At 39.4% G+C, this 20,000-nt stretch overlaps 3 protein-coding genes and 1 pseudogene across 3 annotated transcripts in view; 1 reads left to right on the top strand and 3 right to left on the bottom strand.

Moving 5' to 3' along the window:
• LOC138042991 (uncharacterized) overlaps nucleotides 1–861 on the bottom strand; it is a 12,683-nt gene extending 11,822 nt beyond the window's left edge. Inside the window, exon 1 of the mRNA XM_068889089.1 lies at nucleotides 650–861. Coding sequence (XP_068745190.1) covers nucleotides 650–673 — 24 coding nt within the window. The 5' untranslated portion in view covers nucleotides 674–861. The remainder of the gene's footprint in view (nucleotides 1–649) is intronic.
• Nucleotides 862–6,140: 5,279 nt separating this feature from the next.
• Nucleotides 6,141–11,757, bottom strand: LOC138041314 (spermatogenesis-associated protein 24-like). Its single transcript, XM_068887092.1, has 5 exons — nucleotides 11,650–11,757; nucleotides 11,380–11,442; nucleotides 10,017–10,147; nucleotides 8,289–8,359; nucleotides 6,141–7,918 (listed from the first exon to the last, which is right to left on the bottom strand). The coding sequence occupies exons 1-5, from the start codon at nucleotides 11,755–11,757 to the stop codon at nucleotides 7,698–7,700; spliced, it is 594 nt and encodes a 197-aa protein (XP_068743193.1). The 3' UTR covers nucleotides 6,141–7,697.
• A 731-nt stretch (nucleotides 11,758–12,488) lies between these two features.
• Nucleotides 12,489–13,181, top strand: LOC138042990 (uncharacterized; annotated as a pseudogene).
• A 594-nt stretch (nucleotides 13,182–13,775) lies between these two features.
• LOC138042989 (poly [ADP-ribose] polymerase tankyrase-1-like) overlaps nucleotides 13,776–20,000 on the bottom strand; it is a 29,411-nt gene continuing 23,186 nt past the window's right edge. The window contains exons 28-35 of the mRNA XM_068889087.1: nucleotides 19,849–19,940; nucleotides 19,199–19,276; nucleotides 18,740–18,796; nucleotides 18,595–18,643; nucleotides 17,262–17,339; nucleotides 16,433–16,541; nucleotides 15,574–15,730; nucleotides 13,776–14,696 (exon numbers count right to left, since the gene is read on the bottom strand). Of these exons, the coding sequence (XP_068745188.1) occupies nucleotides 14,631–14,696; nucleotides 15,574–15,730; nucleotides 16,433–16,541; nucleotides 17,262–17,339; nucleotides 18,595–18,643; nucleotides 18,740–18,796; nucleotides 19,199–19,276; nucleotides 19,849–19,940 (686 nt within the window). The 3' untranslated portion in view covers nucleotides 13,776–14,630. The remainder of the gene's footprint in view (nucleotides 14,697–15,573; nucleotides 15,731–16,432; nucleotides 16,542–17,261; nucleotides 17,340–18,594; nucleotides 18,644–18,739; nucleotides 18,797–19,198; nucleotides 19,277–19,848; nucleotides 19,941–20,000) is intronic.

Here is a 20,000-nt window from a genome sequence, read left to right as displayed (position 1 = left end):
AGATATCTTCTCTATAACACGTGCATTAGATAAATTTGAGAGAAAACGAACTATGAGTAAAAAAACCTTTGAACAAGGTGTAGACTACACGAAGTTTCTTTTGTTGAGTGGAAAACTTGAACAAAATTGATGACTCCCAGAAGTGTTGTCAAACTTATGGTGAGAATCTGGTTCGGCTACAACGTGTCTACCGCTGGGTATAAAACTTATGGGTAAAGGGAAGAAATTTAACCTTAATTTAAGGAGATTATTCCACAGTCGACAATATTGTGGACTGGTCAGCATACAGAGGGAAATAATTTTTGTGTACTGTTTGCTACCATAATTAATCAAAGCCTCACCAAGTTTTAACTTCTGTTAGTTTCTATAAAAAAATGAAGAGTCTATTCATCTACTATACGAGTTAATAAAACTATGTTCAGTAAGTACAAAGTACTGAACATCATAATTTTAATATTACTCCTAGCTAAGCTAAACCGTTTTAAAATTATCGCTAAGTCTCACTGCTCAAATAAACCTCGTACCAAACAAAGCATATTCCGTTTTAACATGGTGAAAACATTCTCAGCTAGAAATAATGATAACTTAATGATAACGTAAGGCACCACTAAAACTTAAACATAAAACTGGCAAGCATCCCGAAAATTACCCGACTTGTTCCTGGTTGTTCCATGACTTCTCAAATGACCAGTGCAGACTTCTTGAGGAGGTAAGATATAAAAATGAAAACACAGACAGATTCTAGCATAGTTAATTTGTCTTCGACAAAGAGGGCGCTAGAATTGCTATATTACGGTCGAATCTTTAAGTCTCGACTCACTCGTCGACCCGCCATTGTTGTTGTCATGCTACATCAGCGTTTTTCCTTAATGATCATGCGCATACTGAATAAACTTCCGGTATTACTACAATTTCCGCTCCACCATTTCCGGAAGTCAAACTCTGCAAGTACGGGGAAATTTGCTTTTTTTAGTGTTCAATTCTAAACTTTGTTGGCTGATAAAACGTTAGCCGCAAAAATAACTTTAACAGATGAATTAACAACAGAATACTTCCTTTAAACTGTGACATTTCATATTCTCCTAAGGCTTAGTTGTGTAAAGTGTGCAAGAATCTAAAGGAAGTGAAAATTAATGCCGATCTCTAGTTTAATAGTAAGATAACAGCCAGGTCAGGGTTGCTCGAAGCATCGTTAGCGCACCTCTTAACGGTTAGCGCTAAATAGGCCTCAAGCAACCGGCTCTAGACATGCAAAATAATCTGCGAACAGGTTAAAAGGTCTCAAGAATAAGCATACACGATTCTCGAACCACAGCCGTTTCTTCCATACTTACAATGTCAAATGCCTTTATTCCGGCAATGGTACGGTGTGAGCCCAATCCCTTCTTCTTTGTCGATATCAAATGGATGGTGATAATTGGCTGCTAAACCACCTACCACTTATCACGTTTACTTTTAACAGTGCTATATGTGAACTTCGTTACATTTCATCGCGCACCGGTGATTCAGTTGGTTGAGCATCGGGCAGTCATGCGGGAGGTCGCGGGTTCGAAACCCGGCCCGCGGATCAACAATCAGGCTCTTAAAATAACTAAGGAGAAAGTGCTGCCTTCGTCATTTCATCTGCAAATGGTTGGACTTTCAAGTCTTCTCGGATAAGGACTTTAAACCGTAGGCCCCATCTCACAAAATATCCTCCATGTTCGTAAGTTCCTGTGGGACGTTAAAGGACCAACACACTATTCGATAAGAGTCCCCGGTGTTGTGGCTGTCCTGTTCTCTCCAGCAGAAGTGGCGGGCTTGGCAGTGATGTATAAATCAAAAGGCTTACGGTGTGTGAGGTCACCTAAGCAGAAACAGCCATAAGCCAAAAAGGGACTTTGCCGAGTGCTGAAACATGCAGATGTAGGAATATTTACCAGAGAGAATGGAATCCCAGTTAAAGTTCCGTGGACTATCTGGAGAATAGAGTTAACTGAATAGAATGTAATGTGAAGTGCTAGATTTGGAGAATACCCTGCCACATCGAAGACAAGTCCTGAAAAAGCGTAATACGCGGCTACGAAGACTCATTTATTTCATAAATATAGTTGGTATTATTGTATATGCAGTACATTTCTGAGTGGATACGCAGTGGGCAAGTTCCTGTCTTTCTTAAGAGCTGATAAGTATATTTCTGAGTGGATACCCCGATACGCAGTGGGCAAATCCCTCTCTGAGGGGGACATTGGGGGTTGCCCAATACGGGCCCAATACCGCATTTCCGCGCCAGAAATACCGCGTTCAAAAACAGTTAAATCATGTACCGAAATCGAAATTAATGTCCTACATTTTCTTCCCCATGTTCAGTTGCTCTGCACGCATGGATTACCTTTGTCAGTACAGCAAACGACTGTCAAACGAGTCGCCCTTGTAAAGCGTGATCCCGCACCAAGGAGGAAGGTCGTACAAGTTTCAATTTCTTTTCCCCTGGAGCAACCGGAAGTATGATAATTCCGTGACGTAATTTCTGCACCGAATACCGTGAACTAAAACATACGAGAAACGCTTTCCGTAGGGTTTTATCATACCGCGATTCCGAACTTTTCAGACTACAATTTCCAAAATGCTGCGCTAAAAATTAATGGATGCCGCATTTCCGCAGACCCCAATGTCCCCCTCCTCTCTTTCTTTAGAGCTGGTAAGTATATTTGTTGGTGGATACGTGGATACGCAGGGGACAAGTCCCTCTCGAGCTCTTTCTTTAGAGCTGGTAAGTATATTCTGAGTGGATACGCGGATACGAAGGGAAAAAAGACCCACTATACGTACATGTATAGTTCTTGTTAGTGGCGGACAGCAAAGAGATGCGAGTCTGTCACATTGAATCTACAAAATTGTTTAGTTTTATTTAAGTTGGGTTTGCTCTTAAGTAAGGAACTAGTCTTAGTAAGAAAGGCAACCACATCGGGAAATCCAGAATAAATTACCTGCATCATGATGATTTAAAGAACATTCGAACAAGTTTGTATCGAGAGCGAGTATGTCAACTGCAAAGTTCATATAGTAATGTTAGTCACTGTCTTTTCTTCACACGATCTCGAACAAAGTGTAGTTAACAGAACCGCAAAATGAAAGCTAAAATTTTGCAAGAGTTCTTACGCCTATTTCCAGAAAAGTGTAGTTAACCGAACCGTAAAATGAAAGCCGCTAGAACGAGGCAATGTTGTTGACGCCACGTTTAAAGAACGAGGTATAATGCACAGTAATTTGTAAGGCCTGTTCCAAACGTCGTGCTACAGCCGTGCCGAACTCAAATGAAATTGTCATTTCGATTTAAGCACGGCAGTAGCAGGCCGTTTGAAACCATTAAGCGCGGCACGGCTGACTTAGATTCGGCACGACTACTTAGCACGGCAGGACTTTCCGTGCCGTACGGCAGTAGCACGACTTGGTTTCAAACGGCGTGCTATTGTTGCGCCGAACTCAATTCATAAATTAATTTAATATACTTTGCATTATTTGCATACTATTACGCTGGATGGATGATTTGTTTTGTCTTTTGAATTTGGCGCGACTGTATTAGGTTCAACCTTTGAAACCGCTGCCGTGCCATCGTCGTGTCACTGCCAAGCCAAATTCATCTGAGTACGGCACGGCAGTAGCACGACGTTTGGAACAGGCCTTAATTCAGTTATATTTTGGCGTATATTCTTCACACGATCTCGTAAAAAGTGTAATTAACGGAACCGTAAATTGGAAGCTAAAATCACTGAAACGAACGCTTAGGCTTAATCAGGAATCGAGTGCTATTCCCAGAAAAATGTAGTTAACCGAACTGTAAAATGACTCGATCATCGCGCTTTAAGTACGAAAAATACATATCAATAAGGAGATTGATCGCGCTTTAAGATACATAATTTTTTTTCACTCGATCATCGTGCTTTTTTTTTTATGAACGAGAAGTACATGCATCAATCTCCTTCGCTCTTTTTGTTTGGCGCGTCAGAAAGGAGAAATATAGAGAAACAGGAAAACGAGTGCGTATCCGCGGGAGCTTACCATTTTAGCCAAATAATCCAGATGGAGTGATCGTTGCATAAAGCTAAGCGATTTTCCAAATTTATAGAGCAACAGGATGAGAAGGCGCTTACCATTTACCACCCGGCATGCCATCCCGCATATTTACCCGATCCTTGGTAAGAGAAGTTCCCGATTTCCAGCATCCCGCGTATTGATATTGCGCATACGTTCTGCGCATCTCGAGATAGTCGGAGTTCCTATAGTCGGTGCTTATTAATACAGGGATATTCTTGCGCGGTTCAAAACTATGTGGAGAAAGCAGAATTTAGCAAGTGCTCTTGGTACCCAAAAAGAAAATTGAGGGTTACCATGCATTTTTCAGGGATAATTAAGTGTCAATTTGGAAAAGAACGCCATACATTGGTTTGCATTTTAAAGCTTTTTGCAAATATTGTTGACCAATTGTCTTCGAAAAATGCGTGGCTACCTCCAATTTTCTTTTTGGATTTCAATAACACTTGTTTAGATCTGCTTTTCCCGTATATTCAGTGAACCGCGAAACAATACCTTTGAATTAGTAGGCACCGCCCTTAAGCCGGAACGGAAGTTTCTTGGAGTGATTCAGCACTCCAAAAACAGGATGTCCGGTAAGGCCCTAAACAAAGACAGGTACCCCTTGAGAGTTGTTTATTGTTCTTTAATCTTTAATTTGGATAATTCACTAAATTGCCAGTAGCAGGACATGAGTTGTAAACAGTGTTAATTTAGCTTGGCGGGAGAAGTCGAAAACTGACGAAAGTCAAAGCATCGAGTTTTCGTGGTTCAAGTACAATTTTACTGCCACGACCTCAGGCCAATATTCGGACACTACTGCAATTTTTCCCAGTACGGCTCGAGCAAGTAAGGTTAGCAAGTAATAAGTTTTTTATTATGGCACTGTTTCTTTGACAAAAGGTGGTCACGCTCGGATGCAGGTGAGCTTTCAATTTTCTCATTTTTCATGCCATTAGCGTCCACGTAGCAGAGAAGAGTGTTTATATCAGTAGCCGTCTTCTTGTTTGTGTTTGCACTTTTCTGTTGGCTGATAAAATCGTCTATGGCCTCCTGGCTCCAGTTGTTCACACGATGGATAGCGCTATCCGCCGGATAAATCACTATCCAGTGGGTCATGCAGTGGACAGAGCGAGTTTCAATTGAGTGTAGTAGGCTAAAACCAAAACCAAAGTAATTACTTTGGCCAATCAAAAAGGACAGAGACAATCCAGGAAACCAATCAAAACTCGAAGAAATTACATGTAGTCGCAAAAAGCGCGGGAAAATGTGCACGAGCAAGCCACAATTGGTTTTGGTTTCACTTCTGATTGGTTGAAAAATTTATGCGAGATCTTTGAACCAATCACTGAGTGAAGTAATGCAAAACCAATGCAATTCGCTTATTACTTTCGACACTCAATTGAAAAACCGCTCTAAGTCATAGCGAAACAAAATTGTACTATCCCATAGATAGTGATTTATCCGGTGGGTAGCGTTATCCACCTTTTGAACAACTGTGGCCTGGCTTTCGTTGGTGACTGTTTCAGTTTCTGCATCAAAAGTTTCCTGATCTTCTGGATAATAAAATGTTCGCCTTCTTCAATTATCTTTGAAAACTTAACAAAAATTTCAATATTTTTAGATTGTTCTGGTATTTTCGCTGTGAAGAATGACAATATTCACATTTTTTGGTTTGAAATTTCGAATTCAAAACAAAAATACACGGCTACTGGAAAATCCCGACCAAGAAAGAACCAATCAGAGCGTTCGGATCTGCCTAAGACTGGCTTTGCCACTACCCTGGGTGCCAGAGGGTTTTTTTTGCGCAGTTTCCGGTGTCGGTTATGTCTCTAGATAGACATTCTCTCGGATATATTTAGAGCGGTTTTCAATTGAGTGTCGAAAGTAATTAGATAATTACTTTGGTTTATGATTACTTCACTCAGTGATTGGTTCAAAGTTCTCGCGCCATTTTTTCAACCAATCAGAAGTGAAACCAAAACCAATCGTGGCTCACGCGTGCACATTTTTCCGCGCTTGTGTCGGCTACGTGTAATTACTTCGAGTTTTGATTGGTTTGCCGGATTTTCTCAGTCCCGTTTGATTGGCCAAAGTAATTACTTTGGTTTTGGTTTTACGACACTCAATTGAAACTCGCTCTAATATGATGTTGATTTGTTGTACATGCCATGTACTGTTATTTACACCATTAAAATTTTAAACTGTTGGGAAAAATTTGGCTTTCCTTCATTCTAATTATATTTTACTTACAGTGTAAAAGAAACTGTCAGAGCCTAATAATAGTAATATTATTGGGATAAATACACAGGTGATTATACAAAATCGCGCGCTCTCATTGGCTCGCTATCTCGGATTATCAGCCGATAATCACCTAGACGGACAAAATGGCTACCAGTAGTCGTTTTGCCACTGCAAGTGAAGATGATTTCGCGTTGAAATGTTTTTTTTTTCTCTTTTTTTGAAATAATCACCTGTGTATTTATACTAAAACAATTATTCGCCTCAGGCTCAGTGATTATCGGTGAATATTCACTACGCCTTCGGCGAATAATTGTTAATTATTTAAAGCCTGTGATTGTCATTCATCCATCGTACACGTACATGTTGGCCAGAAAGATTGGTCGTGAGAGGCCAACAACAACATAAAATATTTTAATTGTCCCTTTAAATCGTGGTGTGTTAAACTGGCTTATAGCAAGAGTTGCTAACAGCTTCCTTCCAAATCGTCACAGGGAGCAGGGAGGGGGCAGGGAGGAATCAGGGAGGGGGGGGGGGGGGAGGTAGCACTCCTTTCACCAATGTGGCATGGGATCAATTCCTGGATTCTACGCCATATTCTCTACTCTGCTCCGAGAGGTTTTCTCTTGGTACTCCTCTTTTCCTCTTTCCTCAAAAAACAACATCTGATTTGATTTGTTCTGGTTTCAGTTGATTTGTAGTCTCCCCAGTTAGCGGAGCACTCGTGCTTGGCTAAATAACCTTGAGACTTAGGTGTTATTATTATTAGTATTACATACAAAAAATTGCTCGTGTAGATGACTCGTCACATAAAACATGTCAAATTCTTGCCTCTTAGTGAGTGCCACTGGAGAACGACCAGGCAACCTTGCCTTGTTTCTGAGTTATCTCTGCTGTCCAAAGACATTGCTGACCCACTTAACTGCAAATTGTCAACACTATTATTTTGTTGTTCTGTCTATACTACAGTGCCACCTATTGTTATTACACACACAAACTGAGCATCACACAATCATTTTTTCACATAAAGATTTTGATTTTTGGTGGCGCGATTTCAAAGCAATGCCTTGGAAAATTCGCATGGTTGTGTTTCTTTGTTTTTCAAATGAAGTGTCCACTTTTAAGCAAAACAAACCTAATTATTTCAAAAAATGCACGGCTACCCTCAACTTTTACTTCATATTCCAACAGCCATAACAAAGATATACTTTTCTCCATAGCTTTATACAGTACCTGTTGTATTACAAACAGTAGGTGGCACTGTGCGTAAAACACTAACAGAAATGCAAAATGAAAGAAAAGGCACTTGCTCTTGTGGAACACTGTCCTCAATTTTGTCTAGGGATCTTTTGCCAGTACTCACTTTGCCAAGAAATAATGAATGTTATGTAATTTAGCAAATATTATCTGAAGGACACTCGTTTCAGGCGAGTTCTTTTCGGGTTCTCTTGGATTTTCTGTGTGCTGTAGTTGATGTACTGTTCCTGCTGTCGATGAATATCCAAATCTGAAAGCTGTTGCTGATGCACCTGTTTCTGGCGCACAAGGCGTGTCCTCAGCTCCTTAATTTTGGCATCTTTTGTTGTTAATACGTCATCTTGTTTTGAACACAGCTCCTCCATTGCTACAAGTCATAATACAGATTTTAACGAAAGCTTGTAACTGTCTTACAATGTATATTTTCAAATTGCTTACCCAATAAATGCTTGAAGGGCAGCTAATCTCTTTCCTTTTTGTATCTTCCTCTCTTAAAATTTAACACCTTGATTGTCTTATAATTTTTTTTTGTGATAAATGCCTCCTTATTTCTAGTACATATTGTATACTTTATATCATGTGGTAGATAACATAAAAACTAGAGTGTGTTGACAGTGACACATAAAAAAACCTTGGTTGACTTAAAATAATAAAAATGTTAACCATCATTTTAGAAACACACATTTGACCTTCGCCTTACTTCAAATTACTGTAACTTTGAACTACACTGTACAGACCTTGGCACTTTGTCTGGAACTGCTTCTTTTCTTGATTTTCTTCCAGTGCTTTGCTTTTAACTTGACCATACCTATCATGCCACCAAAGAAATTATTTTTGTGAGCTTTGTAATGAAAATTCAGTGGCAATAATGTAAGTTGCTCAAGCATAGGGTTGACAGAGGACACAAACTAAATAACTCGTGCCACAGGACTTTCTACACTGTTTGTAAACAGCAGCAAGCAGCTTCACTGCAAAACTTAAATCTAGCAACGCGTAATTTATTTAATACATCCTTACATAAAGAGACAACTGCAACGTACATTTCACGCTTATTCTGAATACAAAAATAATTGGCTTATCAATAACATAACTATCACAAAAAGGGGGCAGCAACCTTTTATTGAGAAGTTTGGTGAAAAATTAATTTCGTAGCAACCACAAAATTTTTAACATTGAATATAACCATGATGTTTATTCATGAAAGATTGAAGTAATTCTTGCACTTATCTGAACAATTTAAGCATTAAGTCAATTATCTTTCATAGACACCTGAAAATTTCAGGCGGCTTTGATGGGATTCCACCCCATGACCTCTGTGATGCCAATGCAATGCTCTAGACCAACGGAGCTTTGAAGCCACACAGTTTTTTATTGGGCTCATGAATGTGTTTCAGTGAAAAGATTGATCACATTCCTTTCATGGGAAGAGATGAGCCCAAAAAATTGATCTGCTCCCAACTGTGTGGCTTCATAGTATCTCAGTTGGTAGAGCATTGCACCAGCATCGCAGAGGTCATGGGTTTGAATCCTGTTGAATTTTTCAGGTGTCTATAAAAGACATTTGCTTAAAATTATCCAGATAACTGCAAGGATCACTTAATTCAACCTTTCGTCTGTAACCCGCACGTGTTATTAATCAAAGACACATTTCTTTCATTGATGTTTATTCACAGTAGTTGGGGTGAACAGGGCACAACTAAGGGTGTGACAATTGAAAGCAACGCTGCTCAACATCTTGGAAGGTCTCTTCCCTATGAATTGTACCACTATGGGGGGTACATAGAGTAACACCACAGATGCACCTTGCATTAAACATCCAGGGGATGAAAAATAAACATCAGCAGTGCTCAAAATTAGCCGTCGTCCGGTCGTCCCATTGTCGGATATAGGAAAATCACAAACATGTGGGCAATGGTGAACTCAAACCCAGACTTACACAAAAACCACAGGCACACACTAAGAACTACGGGATACTCAAGCTCCATGATAAGCTATGAGATTGCATCTCAACACAGACTGCAGTTGATAGTTGGGGGTTTCCGCGTGGGCAACCAAGGATTTATCAGGGCAACCTAATTCATGGGTTTGGTTGCCAAGCTTTTGAAACAGGGACAATCTGGATTTTTTTTTAAGTTCAAGCACTGACACCCCCTGAGAAAATGTCTCGTTCACCAACCAGACTGAAGTCTCACTGCATGGTCTATCAGGGTACAGCAACACTTTAATAAATCAGCTTTTCTTTGACACCTATCGGTACTTATAACAAAGAGCTAAAGCTTGAAAAATCACCTTTTAAGTCTCCCTATAATGGTTCATTTTATATTTTCACTTTTTATACTTTATCAACTAATTTGATGCGGGTTCAATGGAAAAGGTATTAATTTCATAAAGAAAGCGGTGGGTGCAGACAGGCCATACACATTACCTAGAAGAGACTACTGAAGCACTCAAAATAATGTACTTACACATTTTCAAAAGTTGTCTTTTCTCTCTGAATTTGCTTGTTTAAAATATCAATTTCTCCAAGAGCAAACTGTAACTTTTCACTCTCACTGGCTAGTTTGGCCTTTGTTCGTACATGATTTAGTTTCTCCTCCTACAACAGGATTAAAAAGTGCTTTTTTATAAGTATTGTGCAACTGTAAGCACTATACTAAATATTACTGCTTATTAAGCAGTAATGTAGCAGCTATTGTTTGGTACATGTACTATAACTTAAGTCAAAGAAATGGCTTCACTTGTTTAGTCTTTTGTTTTTGCCTTGGGTATCAAGACAATCACACCATATGTTACGAGAGCTATTAAAGTGCCAATCACATTAACACACTTTTAGGCACTTTTAGTGCATTAATTTGTAAGCACTAAATATTGCTTCCATTTTCCATCTTAGAGGGTAAGGATTCTTCTAAAGAAAATTGAGTTCAACTAAATCAAGGGGTTGGTGTCTGAAGTACCCAAAGAGCTACGAGATACAGTACATTACCTAAATTTATTTTTAAAATAATTAGGATAGTACGTACACTCTCATTGGTCAATAGCTGTGTATAAAAACACTGCTGTGACATCACACGAATTTTGATTGGTTATGTATTGTCAGACACGTGTTTTGATTGGCTGGTAGGAAATATGAGCGTGCATCAAGAAAATCTGTTTCAATCAAGAAGTAAAAAACCAGCATTTTCCTTCATTTGTCGAAATTATCTTTGAGGAATATTTTATAAAAGCAATAGAGAGTCCAGAGAGTTGGGAGAATTCTCAACAGTTATGCAAACCTGAGACACAGTCGATTGAAACAGATTTTCTTGATACACGCTCATATTTCCTACCAGCCAGTCAAAACATGTGTCTGACAATACATAACCAATCAAAATTCGTGTGATATCACAGCAGTGTTTCCATACACAGCTATTGACCCACTGACCAATGAGAGTTTTAACTTAAATATAGCATCACCACAAGTCTGACAGAAGCGCAACTTTTTCAAGTCACTGTCTGATTGGAACGTAATGGTAATGTTAATGTAATGGTAATGAATGATATGAGGCCTGACCACAACACCTGGAGCTCCATGCCCTACTCTTTACGAATAGTGTGTGGGTTCTCTTACGTCCCCACTGGGTTGTGAACATTGAAGGGCTGTGAGACGAGAACACTTGAAAGTTTTAACCATTTGCGGATGTGTGTTCCGGCCGGAGTCGAACTCACAACCTCCAGCATGGCAGCCCGATGCTCAACCAACTGAGCCACCGGTGCGCGGTCACAGTAAGTAACTTATTACGTTAAAGGAGAATGGAGGTGAGGAGTAATGAAACAAAAAGATAAATATACTTCAAGCTCCCTGGCCAATTTGTCGTACTCATCCCGCGATACACGGTCATCTGTTCTTGACATCTGTAAATTTACAAATAGTTTAATACCACCTCTCCCTAATTCCCTGATGACAGCAAAAGAGCTGTATAATTTCTGTGAAGCCCTATAAAAAGGGATCACAAATTCAAAACGCTTCATGAAACAAGAATTCAAAGTTTCGTGAAATTGCGCCATTGTAACTTTTTTCAGGAATCGAATAAAGAGATGTTACCTCCACTGGTCACTTACCTTAGCTTTCATCTTAGCTATGACCGTGTGCTGAAAGCGTACAACATCTTGAAGTTGTTTGTTTACAATGGTGAAAGAGGGTTCTGCGTCATCTGATGTAGACTCCATTTTGGAAATGACCGCCTTTTTTACTCGACCCAGTTTTTCTCGGCAAACACTCGTGCCCAGGTTTGTCCATTCGCACCTATTATTCCTTGCTTCCAACAACGCTTCCAAAGCGCTTCCAAGCGGGGTTGGTTCAAGGTTTCAGTAATAAATTTAATTCGGTTGTATTGCGAGATCGTTTTCAGGGATCGCTAGGCTAAAACTCCTCTCATTCAATTTATTGGTGCAATTCGCGTTCGAAGCATCAAATAAAAATTTCGTGGCTCCTTTTAATCGCCCGCATGAGCTCATCAAGGAGAGCTTCGTGCAATCTCCAATAATTCCTTGAGTAAACCCTTTCCCGGATAAATTTATGTTTAAGAACAGGTTATTTCCCGCGAACAGTATCACATTTTCCTTGGCGCTGGGATAGCTTTGTTTTGATTGGCTTTTACAACAGTCAGGCGTGCTGAGGCGTTCTATAAATAAATCTACCAGGGAAAAGACCAAGTGTGAGTTTGTTTTAGAACCTTTCATGCATGACAGTATAATTTTTCTGTTATGATCATGACAACTTGATCCTTTCAAAACAAACCACTTTGTAAATATGACTAGACATTTGCAATGCTATGGACCTGCAGCAGGCAGTATTCTTGACAAACAGAAGAATGCACGTACACGCCTTGCGGACCGATTTCTTTGTAAAGACCTCCATATTAATAACAACACTGACTTCAGGCTGATCGCGTTCTTATTCAATTAAGGGGTGCTTAGTGAGAAATCAGCCTGAAAGTGTTCTTAAAATCTTCTTAAACTTGGTGTCAGAAATACTTATAAAAATAAGAAATAAGTGCAAAGAACTCAGGATCTCCTTTGTCAAAGAGCAAAGAGTCTTTGATCCCGTCATCATAGAAGGGAAGGAGGTAGAGTTTGTTACTAGTACGCTACTAGGCCTTTAATACTTTAGCGAACGATCGAACATGGAACGACCATGACTGAAACTGAAATAACCAAAAAGGCTAGCAAGAGACTCTATTTCACAAATCAGTTAAAAAGAGCGGGAGTTCCGAAACAAGATCTAGCACTGTTCTATGTATCGTGCGTGAGAGATGTTATAGATTATGCAGCACCTGTCTTTTTCAACGGTCTCCCCCAGTATTTAAAGAACGAGCTGGTACGGCTCGAGAAAAGAGCAAGAAAGTGCAACTCGGCAATGGAGGTGGGGGTAACACCCGTTTTGGAGCATCATTACGTACTATGTAGCAAGCTTCTTGATAACATTGTCAGCGATCCAAACCATAAATTGAAGGCGCTCCTTCCACCAGACTATGACAACTCACGCTATAACCTAAGACGACAGCGCCATTTTAATTAATATGCCGAAGCTTTGTACGAACAGAACAGGTAATACTTTTATATATGCCATGTGGAAACAGTCCGGGCTGTAGTTTTATCCCACTTATATTCATACTTTATAATTAACACACAGTGCTTTTTTGTAATAGATTTTAGAGTTTGTAATGGTCCCGAACACCATAGTACTTTGATACCAGTTACTGTACTGAATTGTTTCGTTATTCTAATACCCTTTCCCTTTATATTAAGCACATCTTAATGTATCAGGCTGAAATTTTTCTTATTTATATGGTGCTTTATTGGCCAAATTTCAGCCTGTTGTTCTCGATGCACTTGTTCTTATATGCGGGTGTTTCCTGTATTTCGGTATTTTTCTGAGCATTTTCCCTGGACAAAATTAAAGTGTCAGTGATAAGGAATTATTATATGGCAAAGCCAGTCTTGGGCAAATCCCAGCGCTCTGATTGGTTCTTTCTCGGTCGGGACTTTGCAGTACGGACCATTTCCGTGGAAACGGTCTAAGCCGTGTACTTTTGTTTTGGAGCAAAGCCGGCAAATTCATAATTTGCAACCAAAACAGCGAAATTTCACATCACTACACCAAGGCAGAAAGTGCAAGCATCACAAAACCATTTTTGTCAACAACAAACTTACGCACATATCTTTCCGGTCTGGTTAAGGCACACTTGGAGAGAAAATTTATTTAATAAATTAAGGCAAACCATTTTTTTTTTCATGTACATAACAAGGAGGTGGTATATTACGTCTATACTCTATCGAAACGAATACGCTGGTACGCAAAAATCTATTTACAATACTTTTGAAATTATAAAGACAATGAAAGAAAAGGAGAAAGACTTGGTGCCAACATCTACTCACAATATTTCTATTTTTATCCATAATAAATCTATTTACAGATAAAGATTAACAAACAATTGCAGTAGTCGCGTTCTCTCTGAAGTCTCGGACTGTAAGTTTTGAATGGCTAGTTTCCGAAAACTACAAGAAAACCAGACGAATGACACTGAGGAGAAACCTTTAAAAACAGACAATTTTTTTTATACAAGAGTCAATAATTTGCTACATTGCATTTGGCGATGAACGCCAGGTTTGCACCAAAAATAAGTACCCAAACGAACTTTTGTTCTAATTACCGACCTACTATAAATTTAAATTCTGAGACGCAGAGAGACTATCTAAATTAAAATTGTAGCTGACCAAGGGTATACATGTAATACTAAATGAGAAAATTATTTCTAAACCTTCACTCCAAACAGGTTCGTCTCCCTTTTCCACCTTTATAATTTCGGACAATTAAACCTCCTTTGCTTTGAGTTTGTTGAGACTTCATGCATTTACTTTTACGCAAAATTAATTGATTAACTTGTGAAGTCTCTTCACAAAGTGCGCCACTCAGTCCTACTTAAAATCAAATTAAGTAAGTTGTTTGAAGTTAAGGTCGAGCTGATAGTATGCACTGAAACATCTGAGTCGAGGTCTCTCCACATTTGACTCCCCTAAATACAAGACGCCATTACAGTTCAGGGCGATCCTTCAGCGTCACATGGTTTGACAATCTTATATGTAATAAGGTACTCTGGGTACGCCTGCAAAGGGAAAAGAAAGGCCAGGTTACACCCATACCAACCATGGACAAATTTCACTACTCTGATTCGCTCAGAGAAATGCAGTTTTCATGTATAACAGAGCAGAGAAGAAGTAAATCTGCGCTAAAATGAAGTAACAAACTAAGAATTCTGATTCATCAAATAACAGCCAAACAAATGCTGGCCCTGAATGGCGCAATTTTAGTATGGTTGCGTAATACGCGCGTGTTATCTCCGATTTTTTGTTAATAAGTAATCAAATTATCTCGAATGCAATTTGGAATATATAAGCACGAGCACATTATGGTAAAGACTAAGAAAATTGCACGAGCTCGTAGGGCGAGTCCAAACTGGGCCATTTCGGAGTTCATGTCTGCCTCCTCTTCAAAGCGAGGCTAAGTGCTAAATTTTTGTGATGGTCATTTGTTCTACTTTGCATATGAATAAAAAATAATTTTCATGAGGAAAACGTCGCACCGCGCAGACTCACTTTAAAGAGGAGTCAGACATGAACTCGGAAATGGCCTATTTATAATCTGACAAATTTACAAGAGCTTATTTATATTTTTCCCTTCAAAATACTTTTTTTTTTCATTTAAACGATGCTTTAATAAGAGGTCTATTGTGTTTGAGCCAAGGGTCCATTGTTCTCTAAATCGAACATACACCCTAATCCTAACCCAACGCACTCTAATATACATTTCCGCATGATTTCTAAATTTGAAAGAACTTGAAGCTGATCAAATTGTAATTTCAACTTCTTCGGTCTCGAAGCAGCCCTTAAATGCACGGAAAATGGGAATCGCCGAGCCAATGTGACGAGTGTTTATAAAATAACGTTTTAATACTTGCACAAAGATCAGGAGTGTCTCCTTACCTGCTCTCCTCTGTACACAACATATTCAGCAAATGAGAGTCCTTCAGAGCTGGGACGTCCAATGACGGAATGATGCCCGGGAGGAGAATGTGCCATCTTGACTGCTGAGAACTGATAAAAAGGCTTTCCCAGGGCAACGCGGCATAACAGCAGTTGCCTTGAAAACGAACAAACATTTTTTTAGCGAACAAATTGTCCAACCTCCCAACGAACAGGAACAAGTAGCATAAGTGATGCTCTTATGGCCTGCCATTACCCTGGACAAACCGTTTTTCAACAACAACCAACTTTATTTAATATTAACAAGAAAGAATCGTTTGCACGTGCGCAAGGTGTTGAGGACGATCGTACCAGTAATATGTCAGAATTTGTCAGTTTTCTGGTGCCGATATACGTCCATTAAAAAGATCTGCTTTCCAAAAACGATATGTTGATACAAAGTCTTAATTCGACGCGCACAGACCTGGACCCGGTTGTTCAAAAACCGATTAACGCTAATCCCAGATTAAAAATTAACTAAGGAGTTTATTTCTGTACCCTCAAATGCTCTTCAACGCTGATATTCGGCAAAACTTTACATTAGAATAAGTCAATTTTGAAAAACAAAAAATAAGCAAAAGAAACTTTCCTCAAAAAGTTGAAAACATGAGACAAAAGTTCACGCTAATCCTGGATTAATTGAACAACCGGGCTAAGGTAAATTAAAAGCTGAGGGGTGGGGGAAAATGACGATTATTTGTACATTTACGAAAAACACTTCATCTTTTACAGCGCTTGCATTTGGAAGAAATGAAAGATAAAACAAAATCTCCAAAAAAATAACGTGCTCAGGAAGAAAACGAAATACTTCATCCATTACCTTTCGCATAAGTAACACGATTTGTCTTTATGTAGAGCACAGCCTGATCCGCCGCCAATGCCATAAACATATTGGTTACTTTTGGACGAATTTTCAGCAAAATAAATACCTGCACATATTATATAACAATGTTAGTTTGTTCTTACCAAGTATACACACATGGACAAGACACAATCGTATCTAGGAACCATGCGCGCGATTTTAAAACTTGCTTATTTCACCACTTGCGTCACACATATGAAACGATCCTCGCACTTAGAGCGGTTTTCAATTGAGTGTCGAAAGCAATTAGCGAATTGCTTTGGTTTATGATTACTTCACTCAGTGATTGGTTCAACGTTCTCGCGCCACTTTTTTCAACCAATCAGAAGTGAAACCAAAACCAAAGCCAATCGTGGCTCGCCCGAGCATATTTTCCCGCGCTTTGTGTCGGCTACGTGTAATTACTTCGAGTTTTGATTGGTTTACTGGATTGTCTCCGTCCTTTTTGATTGGCTAAGGTAATTACTTTGGTTTTGGTTTTACGACACTCAATTGAAAATCGCTCTATCATTGATAAGTGCGTGGAACCCAACTTAGAGGCGAGGAACAACTTCGAGGCTTCGTAGCTCAGTTGGTAGAGCACTGCACCGGCGTCGCAGAAGTCATGGGTTCGAATCCTGTTGCAGCCAGCTGAAATTGTCAGGTATCTTTAAGAGACAATTGCTTAAATTGTCCAGATAAGTGCCAGCGAGGATCACTTATCTCTTTCACCTATAACCCGCACTTCATTTAATTCTATAACCCGCACTACATTTAATTCATACAAAAAAAAACTACGCAAACTTACCAGCTCCAAACATGCCACCAATATAAGCATGACGTTCATCGAAACCTTTTTGAAGAATAGCGTGGATGAATGCCGAACCTGTGTGCAGAAAACATTTGCTCAAAACATGGAAGCGAATACAGTGCATCACCTTAATAACCTCATCTCCCTGGATTCGTACCTTTTTCTGGCCCAAAATTCATAGGTTTTATTTAAGGATGAAATTCTCAGAAAAAAAAATTGGTTAAAGAAGACAGTTGAAATATTTAACTCCTTACAATTTGGAATGCAGCTAAAAAGAAGGTCGTTACAAAAAAAACATTGCATTTAAGCCTTTAATAACTTCGAAATAGTAATTCCACCTGGCTCAACAAAAAGGCCGAAATGCATTCACAGACTTTCAAAGCCTAGATAGTGATCAATTACCATGTAGGAGGTTTAAGACGAGTGCAAACTCAATTTTAAGCGATGTCCGCCCGTACGTCATCGGTAGTTATTCATGTGCCAACCAGAAGCTGATAAGCAGTCGAAACAATGGCTCCTTTGCTTCAGTCGTTGACAAATTTGAATAGAGAAACAGTGCGCACCGTTACAGCTTATAGCCTGTATTCTTAATTAATAATGGTGGCCAATAAATTATTTCTTTGTCCTTGTGCTAAAAAGACCAACTAACTTCGTTTGCATGAACAAAATACAAAAGACACAAAGGTATGTGTCAAGACAAAGGGATCAATGTAATTGATTGCAAATGGTAAAATTAACAAATCGAATGTGGTTCAGCGTTGTCTGTACTCTTATCGACAACGATATTCGCTCGCGAGGCACAGCCGAGGCAGTAAGTACACAACAATTTCGATTTGTTTTTCACAATATTCAACGCCAAAGAAAGTTTTTATTTCAGAGTGTCACCAAATTCATGACACGAAAGAAAGAGCAAGCGTTGTCTATAACTTTCTCTCAATGTGATTGGTTTATTTCCCAAAATGGGCGTTCTTGATTGGCTATTGCATTGCGTGACAAATTGACGCGAACATGACGCGTACAGCGTTGTCTAGACTCTTATCGACAACGGAAAATTAGCCAATCAGATTGCGAGATTACAAGCAATTGTGGTAAGAACCCCTTTTTAGCGTTCTGCGCCACATCTCATCAGAGGATAATTTTGTGGAGTTATTTCAGGAAGTAGGTCAGACAAGTTGTTCTTGTTAGTACATAATCGTGCTCTCCAAAAATTTCTTGAAAAGTTCATCTCTTGTTACTGAAAGGGCAGTTCAAGGCCACCTTTATACTAAGTGCGTTCGTATACTGTATTTCAAATCGGGGTAGGTGATAAAAAGTACGATTTGCTACGTACCATGAAACAGCATTCTTTCGTTACTGTGATTGTGATTGGCCTCCGCTACCTGCAAAAGAAGCACTCAAATGATTAGTCCCCAGACTCAGGCTCGACCTTGTCTAACTGATGTCAGTAAACAGACAACAAGAACCCGGTTTGGTACCTCTCTTCTTCTGTACACATATTTGTCCCACAGTCTTTTGTTTATCACTCTCTGTATCTAAGAGATGAGACAAAGAAGGTTTCATAAGCACTGCAATCGACCATAATATACCGGTACTTTGTAAAATGTGGGAACAACTTGTACAATTCCCAATGTGAAGCCTTTAAATGCGGGAAGATATCAGATGAGTTTGTTGAGGGAAGGAGGAGTTAGAAGACGGTAGAAAAATGGAGGACACAGTTTTCTGGACATATCAGGGGAGTGGGGGGAGGGGGGCAGATCATTCGTTAAACTGAGATCTGATTCATTCTGAAATTTAAAAGCTGATCTCTCAGCATCTTTTAGAAGAGGTGGGAACCTTCATCTTCCCGCCTCGATTTTCGCGGGAATCACAAGTCTTCGCTTGGGCGCGTTTGCTACGTCAGCTTAGGACTCAGTTAAACGTAAAAACATCCTTACTTTGGCAATACTGTAAGATTCAAAGAAGCCTCCCGACAATCCACCATCTTTTTTGTGTTTAACAACAGTGCTTTGCATCTAGATACGAAAATAAAAAACATTTCAATATTTCATGGCAAATGTTCAGTTCGACAGGGAATTAACTCGAGAGCGACCGGTTTAAGAATGCTGAGATAAAATAAGTCAGAACGATTGAGTGAAACAAATGAAATTTGAGGAGAAATGTCAAAACAGGGTCTTAAAAAAGCCCTTTTCTCTAAAAACACCACATGGTGATTCCAGTTGAGACGCACAACCAAACAAATAGCGGCATAACTTTCATGCAGGGTTGATCATTGCTGAATTGTGCATGAATGATGTTCGACTAGGTCCGTAAAAGCAAATGCCAAGAAATTGCTTTGGCCAATCACAACTGACACAGCTAATCAAATCAGCCAATCATATCGCTAAACAAAGCGGATGCGACGACACCCAGCAAAGCGCGGAAAAACTGCGATTGGTCTTGCTTAAGCTTCTGATTGGCTGGAAATGTGGTGCAAGATTGAGGCAAACATCAGAGTTACAGGAACAACTGCTCAAAGGTAATGTTCCCTACGATTTTGTTTTTAACTGATCATCTATTTCTTGGCAAAAGTGAATACTTTGCTCACCTCTTCCGCAACTGAAATATAGTCTTTGTCATCAGTAGACAAGTCATGGACAACAGTTTCTTGTGGGTTTGAAAAAGTAAAAGGGCCACCACCTGTACAGAAAAAAAAAAAAAAGAATAGAAAACGTGTAAAATCAATTCATGGCTTTCGCC

This window comes from Montipora capricornis, chromosome 3 (assembly GCF_036669925.1).
Source record: "Montipora capricornis isolate CH-2021 chromosome 3, ASM3666992v2, whole genome shotgun sequence".
NCBI classification, from domain to species: Eukaryota; Metazoa; Cnidaria; class Anthozoa; order Scleractinia; family Acroporidae; genus Montipora; species Montipora capricornis.
Note: the sequence above shows the minus strand (reverse complement) of the source record. Positions and strands in the feature narration are given on the sequence as shown.

Coding starts and splice junctions, on each gene's coding strand:
- LOC138041314 (XM_068887092.1), bottom strand. CDS start 11,757: ATGGAGTCTACATCAGATGACGCAGAACCCTCTTTCACCATTGTAAAC. Junction 8,360..10,016: donor AAGACAACTTTTGAAAATGT/GTAAGTACATTA, acceptor GTGGCATGATAG/GTATGGTCAAGTTAAAAGCA. Junction 7,919..8,288: donor GTTCCAGACAAAGTGCCAAG/GTCTGTACAGTG, acceptor TATGACTTGTAG/CAATGGAGGAGCTGTGTTCA.